At 37.6% G+C, this 19,917-nt stretch overlaps 2 protein-coding genes across 3 annotated transcripts in view; one reads left to right on the top strand and one right to left on the bottom strand.

The window, feature by feature from the left end:
- LOC121984270 (probable cyclic nucleotide-gated ion channel 20, chloroplastic) overlaps positions 1–19,917 on the top strand; it is a 173,018-nt gene that overhangs the window by 36,824 nt on the left and 116,277 nt on the right. The gene's annotated exons all lie outside the window — the stretch shown is intronic.
- On the bottom strand, positions 2,700–3,202 carry LOC121984315 (40S ribosomal protein S3-3-like). The gene is made up of 2 exons (XM_042537195.1): positions 3,038–3,202; positions 2,700–2,882 (listed from the first exon to the last, which is right to left on the bottom strand). Exons 1-2 carry the CDS (start codon positions 3,125–3,127, stop codon positions 2,718–2,720), a joined length of 255 nt encoding a protein of 84 aa, XP_042393129.1. The 5' UTR covers positions 3,128–3,202; the 3' UTR covers positions 2,700–2,717.

Genomic DNA, 19,917 nt, shown 5'->3' with positions numbered 1-19,917 from the left:
TTTCAATGTTTAATTTTCTCACTTTAAGCTTTTAATTTTTGAAAAATTAATTAAGCACAGATTTTGGAACCCAATAGGGTTTCCTTTCTACAGGATTATTCAAAAATCTAGGGGGTACATAGTTTCTTAGTATTTTTCTAAGTTGACCTAAATGCTTCCTTATATACCAATTTAATTTACCATAAATTCTAATTTTTGACTTTGGAAATTTCTTTAAGCATGCATTATTTTTCAATTTTTCAATTTCTAATTTTAAATTTTCATTTTCTGATTTTAGATGATCATACATTTCTAACGGGCATGCTCTTGCTAGGTTCAACTTTAGTTCAGCATTCTCTTTTTCTAATTGATCTAACTCTTTAGAAAGAGACTTGATAAATTTGAAAGATTGAGTTGGGGTTAGATTGCGTACCTTACTTACCTGGTCTGGTGACGCTCCCCCTTCACTGCTGCTTTCTTCTTCTGATGTTCCTCCCCCTTCATCGATGCTCATCTCTGAGCTTGAGTCTTCTTCCGGTTGATGGTTCGCCAATAACGCCAACCTTGAGAATTCTTCGATGTCCGACTCAGAGGTTGACGAATCTGACCAAGTAGCCTTCAGATTCTTGTGCTTGGAGGGTTCTGGTTTCTTGTATTTTGGCTTTGCCCTTTCTTTCTCCTTTCTCTTTAGCTTTGGGCAGTCATCTTTGATGTGTCCCTCTTCGTTGCAGTTATAACAGCGAACCGTCCTCTTCTTTTGATGATGCCTCTGCGATTTAAATTTATTAGTACTAAAAAATTTATTGAAGTGTCTTACCAGTAGTGCCGTTTCGGATTCGTCGACTGAGGCTTCGGAGTCAGAACTGTTCATCTTTGCCTTTAAGGTAATGTTCTGACTTGTCTTCTCTGCTCCGTTGGGTTCTGAAACTCGAGATTCGTGAAGTTCAAAAGTTGAAAATAATTGTTCTAACGTACTTACCTCGAGGTCCTTAGAGATGTAGTACGCATCTACTAAGGAGGCCCACTCTGGAGTTCTCGGGAAGGCATTGAGCGCGTATCGGATAGAATCCCGGTTGGTTACCTCTTCTCCAAGGTTCGTTAGTTGCGTTATCAACTCCTTGATTCTCGCCTGGAGTTGCGCTACCTTCTCGCCTTGGTTCATCCGGAGGTTCGTTAACTGGTTCCGGAGGATGTCGCGCTTCGCTTCGGAAGTACCTTCGTGAAGCTCCAGGAATTTCTCCCAGAGATCTTTCGCTGAGTCGTAGCTTCCGATCCGATTTACCTCATGCGACGGCAGCACACTGAGCAGGTGGAACTCTGCCTTTCCGTTGGCGATGAAATCGGCTTGCTCCTTCTTGCTCCATGTGTTTTCTTCTTTGTCATTCGACGCTGCAAAACCATATTTTATTGTAATAAGAATATCAAAATCCGTTTTAAAAAATACCTCCATTTTGCGCTTCCAAGTGGCGAAGTCTCCGTCGAACTTCGGGGGATGGATGTTCGCTCCGACCATCGTCTTGATCGTAGTGCTTCAGTTGGCGGTTAGTCCTTCTGAGTCGATCAGGCTCTGATACCACTTGTTGGTGCAGCGGAGACCGGCAAGAGGGGGGTGAATTGCTGTAAACAAAAGTAAACTATACCCTCCTCGGATTTCAACTTAGAATTTAAATCAGCAAGAAAATAACAACTAAATTAAGGAGACAGAAAAAGAAACAGAAACAGAATTTAACCTGGTTACAACCAAGGAGGTTGTTAATCCAGGGCAATGAAAAGCTCTACTAGCAGAATCTCCTTTACTGTAGGCGGAGAAGCCTTTTTACACTTAGAACGCTCACTTAGTTATTAGGAATTGATTACAAGTTGGATGCTTGAGTTGTTATTAAATTCCTAGCTCCAGGGGCCTTTTTATAGCTCTTGGAAATTCTATCCCGAGGGTCCAAGGCGCCTCCAACAAGGTTTAAGGCGCCTCCAGCTCGGTCAGCGGATAAAACTTTATCCGCAGCGTAAACGGTCAAAACAGACCTGTTGAAGGCGCCTCCAAGCCTGCTGGAGGCGCCTCCAAGCTGGCAGCTCCATTTTTCAGCTTGATTTTTTTAGTTTCCGATGCTCCGTTCTTTTGGGTGATTGTGGCCAACCGAAATAGGGCTCACCCGAACTCAATTCCCGGCCTTCTCCTCGAGCAGCCTTCCATCCCGGCTTAACGTCCCTCGAACGCCGCACATGCTCTTCACGCCCACCGGAGTACTCTTCCGCAGCTCTCTCGTCCTTCGGACGCACCGAGCCCGTCGGCTCCCTTCCCGTGCCGTCCTTCACGCTAGCTGCGTTTTTCGCTCGACTTCTTGTGTTCCTAAGCTCCTGCACACTCAGACACAGGGATCAAACACAGCAGAACCTAATCAACTTGGTTGATCATATTAAAACTACCATGGGATCCAACAGAAAATCAATTATGTCTATTCGTGTTTTAATGGAAACATTCAGAATGCACCCAATTTCTTTGACTAAGAAAAAAAACTATTAACTCTATCTAGATCTGATAAAAAAGAGAGGAAAAACTAGAGATGATTGCAAGTCGACCACCAAAGAAATCACTAGTTTGGAAGATGACAGTAGCAAAAACAGAACAGGCTTAAACAAGGATAAATAGCCCTTACTGGTTACTACATCAACATATGTTTTGCAAAAGTCATAACAAGGCAGCTCTTCTAGTAAAATTCATGTGAAGCAAACACTCGTCGTCATGCAATGGGTATCTCCGCAGGCACCAAAACGGCTGGTCTCATGTATTCCTCTTCATCCTTTGGTGGATGGCTAGTGACAAGATCTGGAAGTGGAGTCGTTGGCCCTGGCTTCCCCATTGGATCCCAGTCCAACATAATTTTGACCTTGATTCCAAGAACACCCTAAAGATTTGGGGGAAACAAGATTTGATTAGGTGGACCAAGTGCGCAAAGGGTATAGCAGCGTTGTTATTTGCTACTTGAATTCAATGTTGAAACTAAAAATCCTTGCAGTTTTTGTGGCGTGTAGAATAGATTAGTGTATTTCAGATACTAACCTGTCTAAGGAGAACATGCCTCACTGCAGAGTCAATGTATTCCTTTACTGGCTGACCAGAAGAAATCATGTATCCATCCTTGACCTTCATGGATTTAGCTCGCTGGGCCCTGAGCTTTCCACTTACTATTACCTGAAAGAAAATCAGGGATCAAAATATCACATTCATTGAAAGGTCGATGGATCTCTAGAATAAATTTGGGTACCTCATATTCCTTTGCACCACTCTCCATGACAAACCTCAAGACACCATAACAAGCCCTGCAAGAAAGCACAAGCGAATAACACATTACTTTTATTCTAAAAGACTATCAATGAGACGCACCAATTGTTGATAGAGCAGTGAAAAATATTGACTAAAAATTATTTAGCAACTAGATAAAGAGATGGATTCAACTGCCTCTGAAACCAGCATAGGCAAGGCGAAAGAACTAAATGAAGTCTCAACAGGATTCATAAAAGATTGTCAAAATCTTGGACAACAGCAGTTGATAATTCTAAATGTATGAATTAAAACGAATTAAATGATAAATGTTTACAGTGATCTCCCACATATCTACAATCGGTGACGGCAAAACTCGTTGTCAGAAAAACGATTACAGGATCGGAAAGTTCTCCGCAATTTCACGAACCAAATCTCACCGCCTCAGATGTTCTCCTTCCTCTCTCTATGTCTCTTTCCACCGTCGTGTGTGTGACCCCCCTAATGATCCTTGGATGCACCCCTTATAAAGGAAAATAATCCAGAGGTATAATGGTCTTTTCCATTAAAAGTAGTAGGGAATGTGAACACATTCCCATATTCCCATTTCCTACATCTCTTACTCGTCCAATGTAAGTCACTAAGACTAGTTCATTCAGGTAAGTCACAAAGATTAGTTAGTCACAAAGACCTAATAAGTCACATAGACTATTTGAGAGTTTGGTCACAAAGACCATATTAGAACATCCAATCCATACTTAGAGAAAATGGTTCGTGCAACATTAAGCATACTGAGCGATAGTTGCTAAGAAAATTGTTACACTTTACATAGTCATTCTCTGAGCAATCAATGTTAACAAAGTTGTTACACGTTACTTAGCCGCTCAAATAAATTAGAGACACACTCTTCATGGCACATAGCCACTTTCCTAGTGGCACATAGCCTTTATCCAAGATTCATCCAATCTTCAAGTGACACACAACCATTATCTTAGAGATATCCATGTCTTGTTATTTACCCAGATTAAATAATCTTCATTTACATCAATATGAACATCTCTAATCCCTTATAATGACCATTATGTCAAGAACATGTTCCATATCCAATATTCACATTCATTTTTATACATAATAGAAATGAGTCGACCAGTGAATAACATCAAAAGATGTAAATATATATAATATTCCTTTTTAACTAGAATCTATTCATTTTAATCAGTCGTTTTCCTAGTTATGCTCCATAGACCGATTCATCCATAACCGTAGGATACACGCTAAAGTAGCAGACATTGATTAAAACTTCAAGTAAACAGTTAAATAGTCACTAAAGTAAAAAAATTGAGATTAACTTATAATCTCAAAGGTCTCATATAGTAGAGAAACAAGGATCCATTCTCCTACTACCTTTTTTTGTTACAATAGCATATGTGGTATGAATATCATATTATGATGTTATTCTCTTTACTAAAAAGAGCACATGTTTTTCTAAAATTTACATCGTACAAATTTTGATCTAGACATACTTAATGTCTAATCCTGAATTCAACATATGAATTCTAATCTAGCCTTCAACAAGTTCAGTAACTGGTGGGCTCATTTACTTCAATCATTATTAATACATAATGATCTCATCTTGACACAATTATCAAGGCAACCTCAACTTATGGATCTGTCTCTAATTTCAGCTACATAAGCTATTTCATAAGTAACGGTCTTACCTCTATTTGTACTTAACAAACAGAGATGATTATTCATGTGAGTGGATCAATCTCAATTGGTCAACATACTCATCGAGATTTTATATGAATGTAACAAATACAACATATACACTGAATAGATTATGTCAAATGACATAATCAAATCACAAAGTCTGATTGTTATTTCAATATTGTTACATTCTACGAAGTCTCAAAGACTTTACATGTTCTTTAAATGACTCTTTAGTCATTAACTTAGTAAAAGGATCTGCAAACATAGCACATATAGGGACATTCTCAAGAATTACTTTTTTTTAGCCACAATATCCCTCATAAAATTATATTTAATTTCTATATGCTTGCCTTTGCTATGATATTTGAGATCCTTGGAAAAAGCTATTGCAGCTTGACTATCACAGTAGACAGTTACTGGACTCCCACTATCCTCAATAATTTTCCGATGCTTTAAGAACTTTCTCAACCAAACTGCTTCTTGCACTGAACATGCCACATATTCAACTTCCATAGTCGACAAAACTACATAATCTTGTTTCTTGCTATTCCAAGCAAGAATGCATAGCCTGATGAGGATTTTTTATCATCCAAGTCTCCAACCCAATCTGCATCTGAATAACCTTTCAGACTCATATCTGATCCTTGAAAACAGAGACAATAATCTGTTGTTGCCTTCAAATATCTGAATATCCTTTTCACCTCCTTCCAATGTCTTGGTCCTGAGTTTGATTGGAAGCAACTGACCAAGCCCACAACATAGCTGATATCGGGACGTGTACATAACATAGTGTACATCAAACTACCAATAGCACTAGCATATGATTTTTTTATTCATCTCAGTTATTTCCTCTAGAGTTTTATGACACATACTCCTGCTCAAAATAATACCTTTCACAATAGGTGTATGTTCTACGTTGCAATTTGACATACTGAAATGATGTAACATCTTATTTATATAAGAGTCTTATGACAAATCCAAAAGTCTTTTAGGATAATTTCTTATGATCTTCACTCCTAAGATATATTTAGCTTCTCCCATATCCGTTATATCAAATTATGATGACAACCACTTCTTGACTTCATTCACATATCCTATGTCATTTCCAACTATCAACATATCATCAACATATAATGATAAAATGATATACTTTTCTTTTTTCCTTTTCAGGAAAACACAATGATCCTCATTGATCATCTCAAAACCATAAGATAAAATGACTTCGTTAAATCTTATGTTCCATTGTCTTGACGCTTGCTTTAGCACTTAATAGACTTTCTAAGTCTACATACTTTCTGCTCTTGGCCTTCAGTAATGAAACCTTCTGGCTGAACCATACAGATTTCTTCGTCAAGATCACTGTTAAGGAAAGTGATTTTTACATTCATTTGATATAATTCCAAGTTATAATTATTGGCGCGAGAAGCATCACACGATCGAACCTGTGTTTTGATAATGACAAAGAGTTCAAAGTTAATGTTACTTGTTATCTAATAAGTTTGAATAAGCTTGCAGGAAAAGTCTTAAGTGTACTTAAGTAAAAGACCTAGTTGCGGTTAGGCAGGTAGAAAATCCTAGGGGATAATAACTCTAAGTCCTAGGGGGTGGTAACCCTAGGCAGAAAGACTTGGCGAGTCAGGTGCTTTGGGTAAAACCCTAGAGTCGGGGACTCTAGGTGAAAGTCCTGGTGGTCGCGGACCAGGTGGAAGTCTCGACAGGTCGTGGAGCAGACGTCCAGCAGAAAGTCCTAGAGTCTCAGGCACTGAGCAAAAGTCTAGTCGGTCTGGAGGATGATAAGCTAGGATTAACTACATTATTTTTGGGTTAATTTGTGGTGATCTTTATATATTTGCTCACTTTAATTTCCAAGTTTGATCATATTTCCCAAACAAGGTTTTGTATGAACTTTAGGATGTTTTCTTGTTAATGCATGATTTATTCCTCATTATTTGAATTTGATTGTGTAGGGTACTAAAGGGATTCATTATTCAAATGAAGACTTGGTCTATTCAACCAAATGAAAATGTGCAAATTCACATGTGGATTTAACCGAACCTAGACTTCAATTGAGCCAAACCCTAGGTATTTAATAAAAAATTTGGCACGGTGAACAGTGAGCTTGCGCTACTGTTCATCGTGCCATTTCCTCAACGCGCGATCGCGGCTCCTCCCTGCATCCAAAAAAAAAAAAAAAAGTGGAACCGCCACCCTAGCGGCCCCCTGGTCCCGGCCCCACAAGATTCCAGAGGGAGTAAATCACGGTTAATGCTGGGCAGGATAGGTGACTGGGGGTCGAAGGAATTTTTGGCGCAGCAGATCAGGGTTTTATCCCCGAGTGCAACTGGCGACCTTCGACCCCACGACTTCAGTGGCAAGCTGCAGGCACCTAACCAGCTGATCCAGCCCGTGGGGGCTCCTCCCTGCATCCAGATCTGCGAGTAGCTTGTCCTCATCGGCGATGAGGTTTTCAGCTTCCGGTGACCAATTTCCGATCACTGTTAGTCTTCAGCAAGTGGATTTGGAGGACGAAGAACTGTAGCTGTGGATCACGACTTTCTCCTCCGTCCGCCGGCGTTCCTCCGGTTTGAGTTTCCATTCCACTCTAGAACCATCGATGGCATTCCTCCGGTGCTTCTGATCCATTTCTGATAGCACCCCATTCTTCGGAACTCTTCGTCCAGCTCACGATTCCAGCGCCAGTGAATCCTGTGCGCGACAGTGAACATCTTCAAATCTTGAACTCGCTGAAGATTTGTGAGCTAATTCAGGTGAATCTGAGTTCATCTTGAAGCTCGTGGGCACCATTCCGATTTCCGTTGGAGCGTTCTCTACGGATTCTTTGTGTGACGACAAAGAGAAGACAAACTGATTTAAGAGTTGGATTGTAGGGATGTTAGGTTTTCTTTGCAATTTGCTTTCTAGTATAGATCTTTCTTATTTCTGCACTTTTGTTTCTGAATTGATTAGTTCATAACTTAGATTTGTTTGTTGTTTCATTTTCTACACGAATCTGTTCTTTCAGTTTTGTTCTGGTTCGAACTCTGTTTGGTTTCATAATTGCTGCTGCAAGTTTGTTTGAATAATTCATTAGCTGATAGATTAGTTAGTTTAATTGAGTATTTAATCTCTAGTGTGCCTAGTTTGATGTCTTGAAGTTCTGTTTTGCAATGCACCGAGCTGAAATTTTGCATTCTTGTTGGACGTAGGTAAATTCAATTAGTTTAGTAGCTTTAGTTCTACATTAATTTCAGGTAGCTTTAGATTAGAACTCTAGTTTGCTTCAGTTATATTTGGTATTTTTAAGGTTGATTGTCGTATAGGGTTGAGCATTATTCTGTGCAAACATGGATTGAGGTATTTGATTTCTAGGTTTTACTTTTGCAGAAGGTAGTTGGAGTGTTCCAAATTATTTCTGGTTTATATTTCATTTCAATACCAAATCCAATTTCATGACTTGAAAACAAAAAAAAAAGAGTGTTCTTAATCCAAGACAAGCATGTATCTAGCATAATCCTCGAAAATTCGACTCGGACCTCATACTAAAACTTTTCCTTGTGTAGTTGTGGGTTTTCGATCATAACATTAATTTGGGAGTTTATTTGTGACATTCATTTGGAAAGCTTACCAAATTTTGGCGTCGTTGCCGAGGATCGGAGAAAAAAATTATACCAAATTTTTTTTTCTCAATTTTAGTTTCTCTGATTTTAGTGACTATATGCTGAATTTTGATTGTTGACTTGCTTGCATGACTATGTCTTCCTTTGTAAAATTGCTTGAACTTGACTCGGAGATTGAGAGAACCTTTTGGGCTTTGAGGAAGCAAGCTAGGTTAGCAAGAACTCTTGAGAGCAGCATTTCTGATATGGATAATCATATAACAGAAAGTAATCGAACCATGAAAGAGCTTGCAGCTCCAGATGTGGCTTATAAGTATTCATGTATCACTTATCCAGATTTGGCAGGAGATTTTAAACTCAAATCAAGACTTATTCATCTGCTTCCCAAGTTTCAAGGTTTATCAGGAGAAGATCTCAACCGACATCTACATGAATTCCATGTGGTTACCATGAAACCACAGGGGATTTCAGAAGAAGACATTAAGTTGAGGGCCTTTCCATTCTCTTTGACGGGAGCAGCTAAAGATTGGTTATACTACCTTCCAGCTGGATATATCACAAGTTGGATTGGTATAAAGAGAGCATTCTTGGAGAAATTTTTCCCAGCTTCTAGGACTGCAACCATTAGGAAGAGTATTTGTGGTATTCAGCAAGTAGTGGGAGAGACTCTCTATGATTACTGGGAAAGATTCAAGAAGCTGTGTTCGAGTTGTCCACAACATCAAATTAGTGATCAGCTTCTTGTTTAGTATTTTTATGAGGGACTACTTCCTATGGATAGGAGCATGATTGATGCAGCAGCTGGAGGAGCTTTGGTGAATAAGACTCCAAATTAAGCAAGAGAACTTATTTCGAATATGGCAGAAAATGTATAGCAATTTGGAAGTAGAGCTCTTGGTACTAGAGTGGTTAATGAAACTCAATTGGTCTCAACTGAGCAATAAGAAATCAGAAACAATTTGCAAGAATTGGCCTCTCTAGTAAAGCAAATGGCGTTGCAAAATTCTTATCACGTTTCAAATTTTCCTTTACCAATGATGAAATTGTGTGGAATTTGTTTAAGCCAAGATCACTCTTCGGATTATTGTCCTAACTTACACCAAGATGAATCAGTTGCAGCCATCCCAAGACCTCAATATCAATCACATAAATATGATCCCAACTCTTCAACTTACAATTCGGGATGGAGGGATCACCCTAATTTGAGGTATGGGAACACATTTTATCAACAATCACCACAAGGATAGATTCATCAGCCATCATTCCAACATCAACAGAATCAACACCATTTTCAGAGTCACCCAGCAGTTCATTCTCAGCAATATTAGCAGCTTCAACAACTATAATTTCAGCAAAATTTCAGTCAAAATCAGTAATTTCAACCATTCCAGAATTTTCAGCAGTCAAATGTTGCAATTCAGCCACAATTTTAGAACTTATAGAATCAACAAACACATTTCCAGCAGATTCAGCAACCTGTGCAGAATTTCCAACAGCCAAGTAATGTAAACCAACACCAATTCCAACATGCACTGCCATCTTCTACAAGCCCGAGATCAATGCAATTTCAGAACAATAGCAGTAGCTCAAAAATAGAAGATTTGATGCAGCAAATGTTGCAACAGCAGCAACAAATGATGCAACAACAGCAACACCAGTAGAGGACTGATACAGCACTGTAAAACATTGAAAGACAGATTGGGCAGTTGGCAAGTAACATTAATCAAATGTAGAGCCAAGGATCTGAGCAATTGCCTTCACAACCCACTCCAAATCCTAAGGGAAATGTGAGTGCATTAACTCTTCAAAATGGTAAAACAACTTCAAATCCAATTCAGAATTCACATTCTGATTTACAACAGAATTCACCTTTGACAGTAGTAGATTCAACTTCACAAAAATTCCAGAATTTTCTAGCAAATCTAGGGCAGGCAGATTCAACACAGAATGACATTACTGGAACTGATCATCAACATTTTAATCACCCTGCAGCTTCATAATTTACACAATCTAGTGGAGCAGATTTCGGATTGGAAATTAATCCAACAAAAGCTAGCAATTCAACTTCAAATCCAGCACAGAATCTGGACAAAAATTTTAACCAGCAAGGAGTTGAGCCTTCCATTCCGTTACCTTTCCCTCGAAGAAGTATACAACTAAGAAAAGAGATGGAGGAAGAAAAAGGCTAGAGAGTATCAAGATTTGGTGAAATTATTTAGCAAGGTTGAAGTGAATGTGCCATTGCTAACCATGATCAAATAAATTTTGAAATATGCCAAATTCCTCAAGGATCTTTGTGTGCACAAAAAGAAATTGAAGGGAAATGAATTGATTAGTATGGGGAAGAATGTCTTAGCATTACTTCAGCCAGTTCCTCAGAAATGTGAAGATCTAGGAATTTTCATAGTTCCTTGTGTTATAGGAGATTGTATTTTTGAGGATGCAATGTTAGATCTTGGAGTTTCTATCAATGTGATGCCTAAGTCAATTTTTCAGTCATTAAGAATTAGACCTTTGCAACCCACAGGTGTAGTAATTCAATTAGCTAACCGAAGTCAAGCACACCCAGCTGGAGTGATAGAAGATGTATTGGTAAAAGTGATGGATTTAATTTTTCCTGCGGATTTTTACATCTTAGATATGGAGGGTGATGTGCTTGCAAACAGATCTCCACTTATTCTTGGACGTCCATTCTTGAAAACAGCTAGAACCAAGATTGATGTACATGCAGGAACTCTTTCCATGGAAATAGGAGACACAGTGGTTCGGTTTAGCATTTTTGAGGCTATGAAGAATCCAAGAGAGGATCATTCTATTCTTAGCTTGGATATCTCAGAGAAGCTGGATGGTATGGATTTCTTGTCAGATATTGATGTAGATTCGGATACTACTGATGTTGATCAAGGTGATGAATTTGTTTCATTGTTGGAAGATATCTCATATATGGGAGTGAATGTTAGGGAAGAAGAATTATGCGTAGGGGATTTCTTAGGAGAAGCTCTACCCCTAGGATCGCTTGGAGAAGAAGAATTATGCGTAGGGGATTGCTTAGGAGAAGCTCTACCCCCAGGATCATCTTTTATTGACCAGACACAGGATGAGTTGAAGCCGTTACCTCAGCATTTGAAGTATGCCTATTTAGGGGAGAATCAGCAGCTACCTGTCATTATAGCTCAGAATTTGAAACCAGATCAGGAGGAAAGATTGTTAGAGATTCTGAGACAACATAGGAAAGTCATTGGATGGACTCTGGCAGATATTCCTGGGATCAGTCCTATTTGCATGCACAGGATTTATTTAGGGGAGGATGTGAAACCAGTGAGACAACCACAGAGATGACTTAATCCGTTGATCTTGGACGTGGTGAAGAAGGAGGTGACTAGACTCTTACAGGCCGATATCATTTATCCAATTTCTGACAGTAAATGGATAAGTCCTATCCATGTGGTTCCGAAGAAGTCAGGGGTGACAGTGGTAGCTAATGAGGAGAATGAATTGGTGCCCACGAGAGTGAAGAATTCTTGGAGAGTATGTGTGGACTACAGGTTATAAAGTATCAGAATTTCAATGTGTTGATGAGGAATAGATGTAATTTAGAGCAATGTGATGTACCAAATCAAAGAATTTCATATTTGATTGAGGATTTTGAAGAATTTGCAGCTAAGGATTTGCAGAAATAGAATTTTAGTGTCAATTGGAACAAGAGAAAGATGTGAAGAAAAAAAAAATGTAAGGTTGTACAATCTGCACCGAAAATTAATGAAGTGGGAATAAAAGGATGAGTGCAGATTGGTGTGTTTTTCAGATCATATCAGTAATCAGATGCAGTGAAGGAGAAATGCAAAATTTTGTGTCATGGCCGAAATTTAACATCACATAGCATTCTAGTTCCATGTCTTCCAATTCAAGTTGAACTTGTATTCTCTTTGCTTGATCAGAATTGATTCTTTCATTTACATCTGAATTTGCTCTCCTTTCCAATGGTTGTTAATTTTCATGATTGTGCATCTTAATATCTGTGATGGAGGTAAAAATTAGATGAAAAGCAAGCTTATGGTAGTGGATTTGCTATGAGAAGGTTGAGTGATCTCCACCTTTGCAAGATTTGAGATTAGGATGAGAGCCACTTCATTACCTTGTGAGAATTAGAAATGTTATCATTCTCATTTCATTCATGACGGATGAAATTATTTAGTGTTGAACCAAGGTAAGAGTAGAGTGCAGGAATGCTTGAGTTTATGAAACTTAATAATTTCAGGTAACTTCCTTTTACTATCTTTTGAACATGATCTAGAATAGTTAGAAGGAGATACCGTCTTAGTTGTTATTTTAGTTATCTCACTTGTACGAGACACACAAGAATAAGTGTGGGGGATTTGATAAGTTAGGATTAGCTACTTAAACGAGCTCAAACGAGCTTTTATCGAATCGAGCTTCAAATAGCTCACGAGCGGCTTGACTCATTTACACCCCTACTTATGGAGGAATTAAGCTAAGTTTTAAGTTATTAAGGTTGTGGGTATAGTATTTAGTATTGTAGATAAAAAAGTTTTATAGACAACGTTTTTTTATAAAAGCGTTGTCTTTCACTAAAAAAAAATCATTAGACAACACTTATTTAAAAAAATATTGTCTTTAATAAAAAATAAAAATTATAGACAACGCTTTTAATAAAAAGTGTTGTAAAACAAAAAAAAGACAACGCTTTTTAAAAAAAGCGTTGTCTTTTAAGTGTTGTGTAATCCAGATTTTCTTGTAGTGCCGCTATTTTTATTTTTCTCTCGCACTACTAATCCAAGACCAAGTCTTAGGACATTTGTTATTGTATTATTTGTGTGCGAGGTTCTTAATCAATGACCTACCAAGAAGGTTACAGCACAGCACACCACCCCTCTTCTCCGACGAGGATTTTGGCTACTGGAAGGGTCGAATGGAGTACCACCTCAAGACGCAAGTCGAGATGTAGATAATCATCCAAACGAGCCCCGAACTCCCACTTGACAGCGCTGTGAAACTGGTATCATGCGAGAGCTGGGACACAACCTTAATGAAGAAAGCAGAAGCCAATGCCAAGGTGACCTGCACTCTCCAATGTGGCCTAACCAAAGAAGAGCTGAACTGGATTGATCCCTTTAACAGTGCAAAGGAGCTCTGGGAAAACTGGATAGAGCTACACAAAGGCACTTTCAATACAAAGGTAAGCAAACGAGACCTAATTTTGAATAAATTATATAACATAAAAATGCAGGATGGTGAATTGGCGAGTCAACTACATTCACACATCCAAGACCTTCTCAATGGTCTCCATGCAATCGGGCAAAAGGTGGAGAATCGCGACATCATCAGGTATGTATTAAATGCATTTCCTAGAAACACCTTGTGGGCATCAATGGTAGATGCTTACAAGGTCTCTAAGGACCTCTCCTCAATTAGACTAGACGAGTTATTTTCAGAATTTGAATTGCACGAATAGACTAATGCACTTCTAACTGAGAAAGGTATTACCTTGATTGCAGGTACAAGTAGAACACGGGAACCAAAGCTCAAGCGCCATATTGAACCTGAGTCCGAGGAAGAACCGGAATCAAAAGAAGACAATGAACTTGTTGTCGAACTTGTGAACCTAGTCCGAAGACTATACAAGAAGAAGAAAAGATTCACCAAAAAGGAAATAAAAAGGGTGTTCCAATCGAAAATAACGCAACCAAGCCCAAAAATCAAGTAAGAAGTAATCTGCTATGGTTGCAGTAAGAAAGGACATTTCAAAGCAAACTGTCCAAACCAGAAGAAAACAAAGAAGCAATGGAACAAGAGGACACTTCAAGCAATGTGGGATGAATAATCTTCATCAGAAGACTCCGATGAAGACCTCGAGCAGACAAGTTTCCTCACATTTCCAGCCTGAGAACAACTTGACGAGTCAGAAACTGAAAGTGAATCCAAAGGCGAGTCTGAAACAAGCCACGGATCCATATCCGTTTCTGAAGGGCCAAATAGCGATGTAAGATCTTCTCAAGTAGACAAACTGTACAATTTAATTAATTATTTAATGTGCAAACTAGCTAAGTCTAATATCCAAGTCAAGTCACTCCAAAAGGAGGTAACAACCCTTAAGGAAGTGACTAGCCCAAGTTGTTTGACCGAACCTATTCAAACTGGAACTTCAATTCAAATTTAACAAGTTGAGAAAGAAAATTCCAGTCTGAAAGATCAAGTCAAGGCACTAAAGGGAATACAAATTCAAATCGTATTTATCTCTTGTTAATAGAACAAATAGAAACTTAGTCCAAGCATGGGTTCCCAAGTCCAATCTGATTAGTCAAGTCGGACTTAATCAATATTGGATCCCTAAGGATCAAATCCACTACTTTGATAGACCCTATCGAGGCTATGATCTAGGGGGAACTAATAAAAAGACCATTTTTATTATAAATAGAATTGTCTTATGCTTGATTTATTGCTTTTTATTATTCATGCTTAGATTAGGATAGATAAGGACTTAGGCTTGATCTACTCTTGACTAATTAGACCTAGGAGTTTCAGAAAGAAAATTAAATATTCAATTTACTTGAAAGGCTTTGTCTAGAAGTGGTGGATGATCCCATACCCAAGAAGGCCTAGAGCCTCGTCACAGCCTGGAAGCCCATCATTTAAATAATATTTAATTGATTAACTGTTCAATCTTAGTCAAATTTAAATGTAGATCAATCCTTAGATTTGAATTTAACATGAAGATTAAATTAACTATCTCACAAAACTATTAAGGTTTCCTGATTGAAAATTTAGAAAAAGGTGAGATGGACCTAGATTTAAAAAGTAGTTAACCAAACCCAAATTAATTAAACTCAATTCGATTAAGTTAACTCAATTAAAATTCATAATTTTAAAATCATAATTAATTTCAAAATCTTAATTAAATTCAAAATCTAATTAATCTTAAGATTTTAATTAATTTCAAAAGCTTGATTAATTACAAAATCATAATTAATTACAAAATCATAATCAATTACAAAATTATAATTAATTACAAAATCATAATTAATTTCAAAATCATAATTTCGAAGCTTAATTAATTTCAAAGTTTAATTAATTTCAAAAGTTTAATTAATTTCAAAGCTTAATTAATTTCAAAACTATAATTAACTTTCATATCTAATTAAGTTTCAAATAGTAATTAACTTTCAAATCTAATTAATTTTCAAATATTAATTAACATCCAAATCTAAGTGATTTTAAATTATAATTAACCTTCAAAATTATATTTTAAATTCAAACTTATATTCCAAAATTTGGAATTCAAACTCATTCAAAATTCACACATATATTTTAAAATTCTCAAATTCAATATTTTTTAAAATCCAAATTAAACTTAAATTATGTTTGAAATATCATAAATATTATTCAAAATTATAGGTAAAATCATCTTCAAGATTAACTTAACTCCATCTCACACAAACTCATAAGCTAAATATGTTTGATAACCTAGAAGGGATGAGATGGAAAATTAGGAAAATAAATTACAACTTTTTTATTTTTTTTCATGCTTGGACTCTATGATGCCCTAAAGAGCATTCATTTGTTTTTGTCATTAATTAAGGGGAAGTGAAAGGAATGTTAAGACAATAATTTTGTTAAAGCATCATTTTTCAAAGATAAACTTTTCAAAATTTCAAAATATTTCTGAAAGATGAAGTTCGTTTTTTAACTACTTTTAAAAAGAAAAATAAATTATTTTTGAAAAGATAGTTTTTCTAAAAAAAAGGGGGGTCAAATTTGAAAATCTTTTCAAAAATTTAAATATATGTTTACTTAACTAAGTTTTGATAAAGCTAAGTATTTGATAAAGTATTTTAAATATATTTTCAAGAAAATCTTTTTAAAGCTAAGTTTTCATTAAGCTAAGTTTTTTAAAAAAAATTTATATTCAGAAAGCTAAGTGCTTAAGCTAAGCTTCTATCTAGTTTTTTTTTTAAATACAAAGTACTTAACTAAGTTTTGATAAAGCTAAGTATTTGATAAAATATTTTTAAGTAATTTTCAAAGAAATCATTTTCTTAGCTAAATATTTTTTTTACAAGGGATTCTTTTTAAAACCAAGTGTTTGTCAAAATCTTTTTAAAAGCTAAGTGTTTATCAAAATCTTTTTAAAGCTAAGTGTTTTGAAAACTAAGTTTTTATCAAAATTTATTTTTAAAGCCAAGTGTTTATCAAAATATTTTTAAAAGCTAAGTGTTTATAAAAATATTTTAAAAGCTAAAATCTTTTTAAAGTGAAGTGTTTTGAAAATTAAGTTTTTATCAAAATCTTTTTAAAGCTAAGTGTTTATCATTTTTTTTAAAAAAAACTGTTGGTGCAAGCTGCACCAGAATCAAACCTAAGTTTTGATATTGTCAAAGGTTCAAGTTAAGTCTTGTTGTGATCTAACAAGTTTACTGAGTGTGCAGAATGTTTACTCAACCGGGAAAGACCTAGTTGGAGGCTAGGCAGGAGAAATCTTAGCAGATCGTGGAACCCAGGTGAAAGTCCAAGAAGGTCGAGGGGAGACGAAGCTTGGCAGTGTGATCGAGAGGTCTGAAGGACCGAAGATCAAAGGAAAAGTCCCGGGGAGCCAATCAAGGCTGAGTGAGAAGTCCAAACTAGATCTGGAGGATCAAAGTTTGGCAGGTAGGTTGAGGTAAGCAAACTGGAGGAGCGACAGTGAGATCGGGTTCCCGGAGGGAACAACCTTAGGTCGCTGATCCAACTGAAGAAACCAGGAAGGTTTCCAAGTTGAGATAAAAAACAGTTCTACTGTTCTTTTATTACTCATGCATTATTATACTGTTATGCTAACATCTGTGTTGCAGGGTGTTTTTTGTTCTAACACTGTTTTACAGGTCTAGGCGGATCGGTCGACCGAACCAGAGGACCGGTCGACCGAACCAAGTAAGATCAGCACAGAAATCAGTCCAGATGAGAACTGAGCCAGAGTCCGGTTAAAGCTTGATAGGTCGACCGAAAAGTAAGATTGGTCGACCGAACCTGTTGACTCAACAAGCCAGTTCATCAGCACCGAATCAGCAAGCAAAGGAAAGAAGGGCTGATCGGTCGACCGAACAAGAGGATCAGTCAACCGATCCAATCAACATTTAATCAGCATTAAAGGGTGATCTCGACAGATTTCAGCGAACAAGGAAAAACCTTGTTCGGTCGACCGATAAAAGGATTCGGTCGACCGAACCATTGAAGACAAATTAAAACACAATTACGAGCCTACATCAGATTTTCAGCTGGAGGTGATCGAAGCTGGTTCGGTCGACCGAATAGGAGATCGGTCGACCGAACCCTCGGTACTCCTATAAAACCAGGCTCGAAGACAGAGGCGGTAACAACTTTTCTGATCAACTCTTGTGCTCGTTTGCAATCTGCCCACGCTACAAGTCTTCATCAAATTTGCAAGCACTTCATCCGATTGCCGACCGAGCTACGACTTAAATTCTGCAATTGTCGGTATAGCTTTATTTTTGTACTGCACTTTAATTCTGTAAGATAGTAGAAGTGTTACTATCTTACATATCTGTACTTGTACGATTCACTTCTTTCCGAGGAGTTCGGAAAGAAGGATTATAGTGTTTTGCCCATCGGTGCGGTCAAGGACCGCGGGCCTTCGAGTAGGAGTCGAGCTAGGCTCCGAACGAAGTAAACGATTGTGTCTCCTTTCTTATTTTTCGCTGCACGATTCTGACTTAAAAAGAAAAGAATAGTTTTAAAAAGAAGTGATATTCACCCCCCCCCTCTATCGCGCTACTTGATCCTATCAATTGGTATCAGAGCCAAGTTAGCTCTGAAATTTCTTAACCGATTTTCTAAGCATCTTTAAAATCTTTTCTTTTCTTCAAATTTCTTTTTCATTATCTCTATTTTTTCAAGCACTACTAATCCCAAGACAAAAGTCTTGGAAATATTTTTTTTAATCTGTGCTTTGCAAGGATGTCGAATTCATATCAAGAAGGCTATAGCACAGTCCGACCTCCACTATTCAAAGGAGAAAACTTTAGCTACTGGAAGAATAGGATGGAGTGTTTCCTGAAGTCCGACATCGAGCTCTGGTTCACAATCTTGAAAGGTTATACTCCTCCAACGAAGGACGGAACAACTCTAGAACCGGAAGAATGGACTCCACAAATGGTCAAAAAGGCACAACTAAATTACAAGGCGATCAACACCATTCAGTGTGGACTCACAATGGAGGAATTGAACCGAGTTGGTCCCTACGACAACGCCAAAGACTTGTGGGACTCACTAATCAAATTACACGAAGGAACCGACGACTCAAAGGTAAACAAACGAGATCTTCTTTTAAATAATTTACTTAATATAAAAATGTTTCCTGGAGAGACGGCCTCGCAACTACACGCCCGACCGAAGGACATCCTCAACGGTCTTCACCTGATCAGACACGAACTCGAAAATCGTGACACGATAAGGTACGCTCTGAACGCCTTTCCGAGGAATGCTTTGTGGGCATCAATTGTAGATGCATACAAAGTTTCCAAAGATCTTTCAATTCTTAAGTTAGACGAATTATTTTGCGAGTTGGAATTACACGAGCAATCTAACATGAGCCATGTCGAGAAAGGAGTTGCTTTGTATGCAGGTTCAAGCAAAGAGACAAAATCAAAAACAAAGATCGAGTCTGAAAGTGAGTCAAACTCAGATTCAACAACCGAAGAAGAACTAGTCAACATGGTCCGAAGATTGTTGACTAAGAAAAAGTTCAGAAGAAATACCAAAAAGATTTCACCGAACCAGATCCAAAACAAATCAGAAATGATTTGTTTTGGATGCAACAAAAAGGGGCATTTCAAAAATGACTGCCCAAATCGGAAAGAAGAACGACCCAAATCGACAAGACGGAAGAAGACACTTCAGGCGACTTGGGACGAAACCTCTTCCGACGAATCCGACACGGAGCAAACGAAGCACTCGAGTCACCTTGCATTTATGGCAAGGAACGAAGATTCCGAGTCCGAGTCCGACGAAGAATATGAGTCCGAGATCGCCCTCGATTCCGAGAGAAGCCCCGGATCGAAAGATCCGAATATGGTAACGATTTATTCAAAGTCAAATTTACTTAAAGTAGTTAAATGTTTGTTTAAAAAATTAGCAAATTCGGAAAAATAAAATAACTTGTTACTTAAGGAAATAGACCACCTTAAGCAACAAGTTAGCTTGAGTGACTCGACTAACCAAGTTCAAGTCGGAACTTCTACTCAAGTTGAAAAACTTGAGGAAGAAAATTCTGATTTGAAAGGTCAAGTCGAGCGACTCAAGAAAACATTGGAAAGGTTCGAAATGGGATCCAAGTGTCTA

Source organism: Zingiber officinale, chromosome 1B, assembly GCF_018446385.1.
Source record: "Zingiber officinale cultivar Zhangliang chromosome 1B, Zo_v1.1, whole genome shotgun sequence".
Lineage (NCBI taxonomy): Eukaryota > Viridiplantae > Streptophyta > Magnoliopsida > Zingiberales > Zingiberaceae > Zingiber > Zingiber officinale.
Note: the sequence above shows the minus strand (reverse complement) of the source record. Positions and strands in the feature narration are given on the sequence as shown.

What these genes read in the sequence shown, in the direction of transcription:
- LOC121984315 (XM_042537195.1), bottom strand. Translation starts at nt 3,127, where the DNA reads ATGAAGGTCAAGGATGGATACATGATTTCTTCTGGTCAGCCAGTAAAG. An exon ending in GGCATGTTCTCCTTAGACAG is followed by an intron (nt 2,883 to 3,037) that starts GTTAGTATCTGA and finishes CCAAATCTTTAG; the next exon opens with GGTGTTCTTGGAATCAAGGT.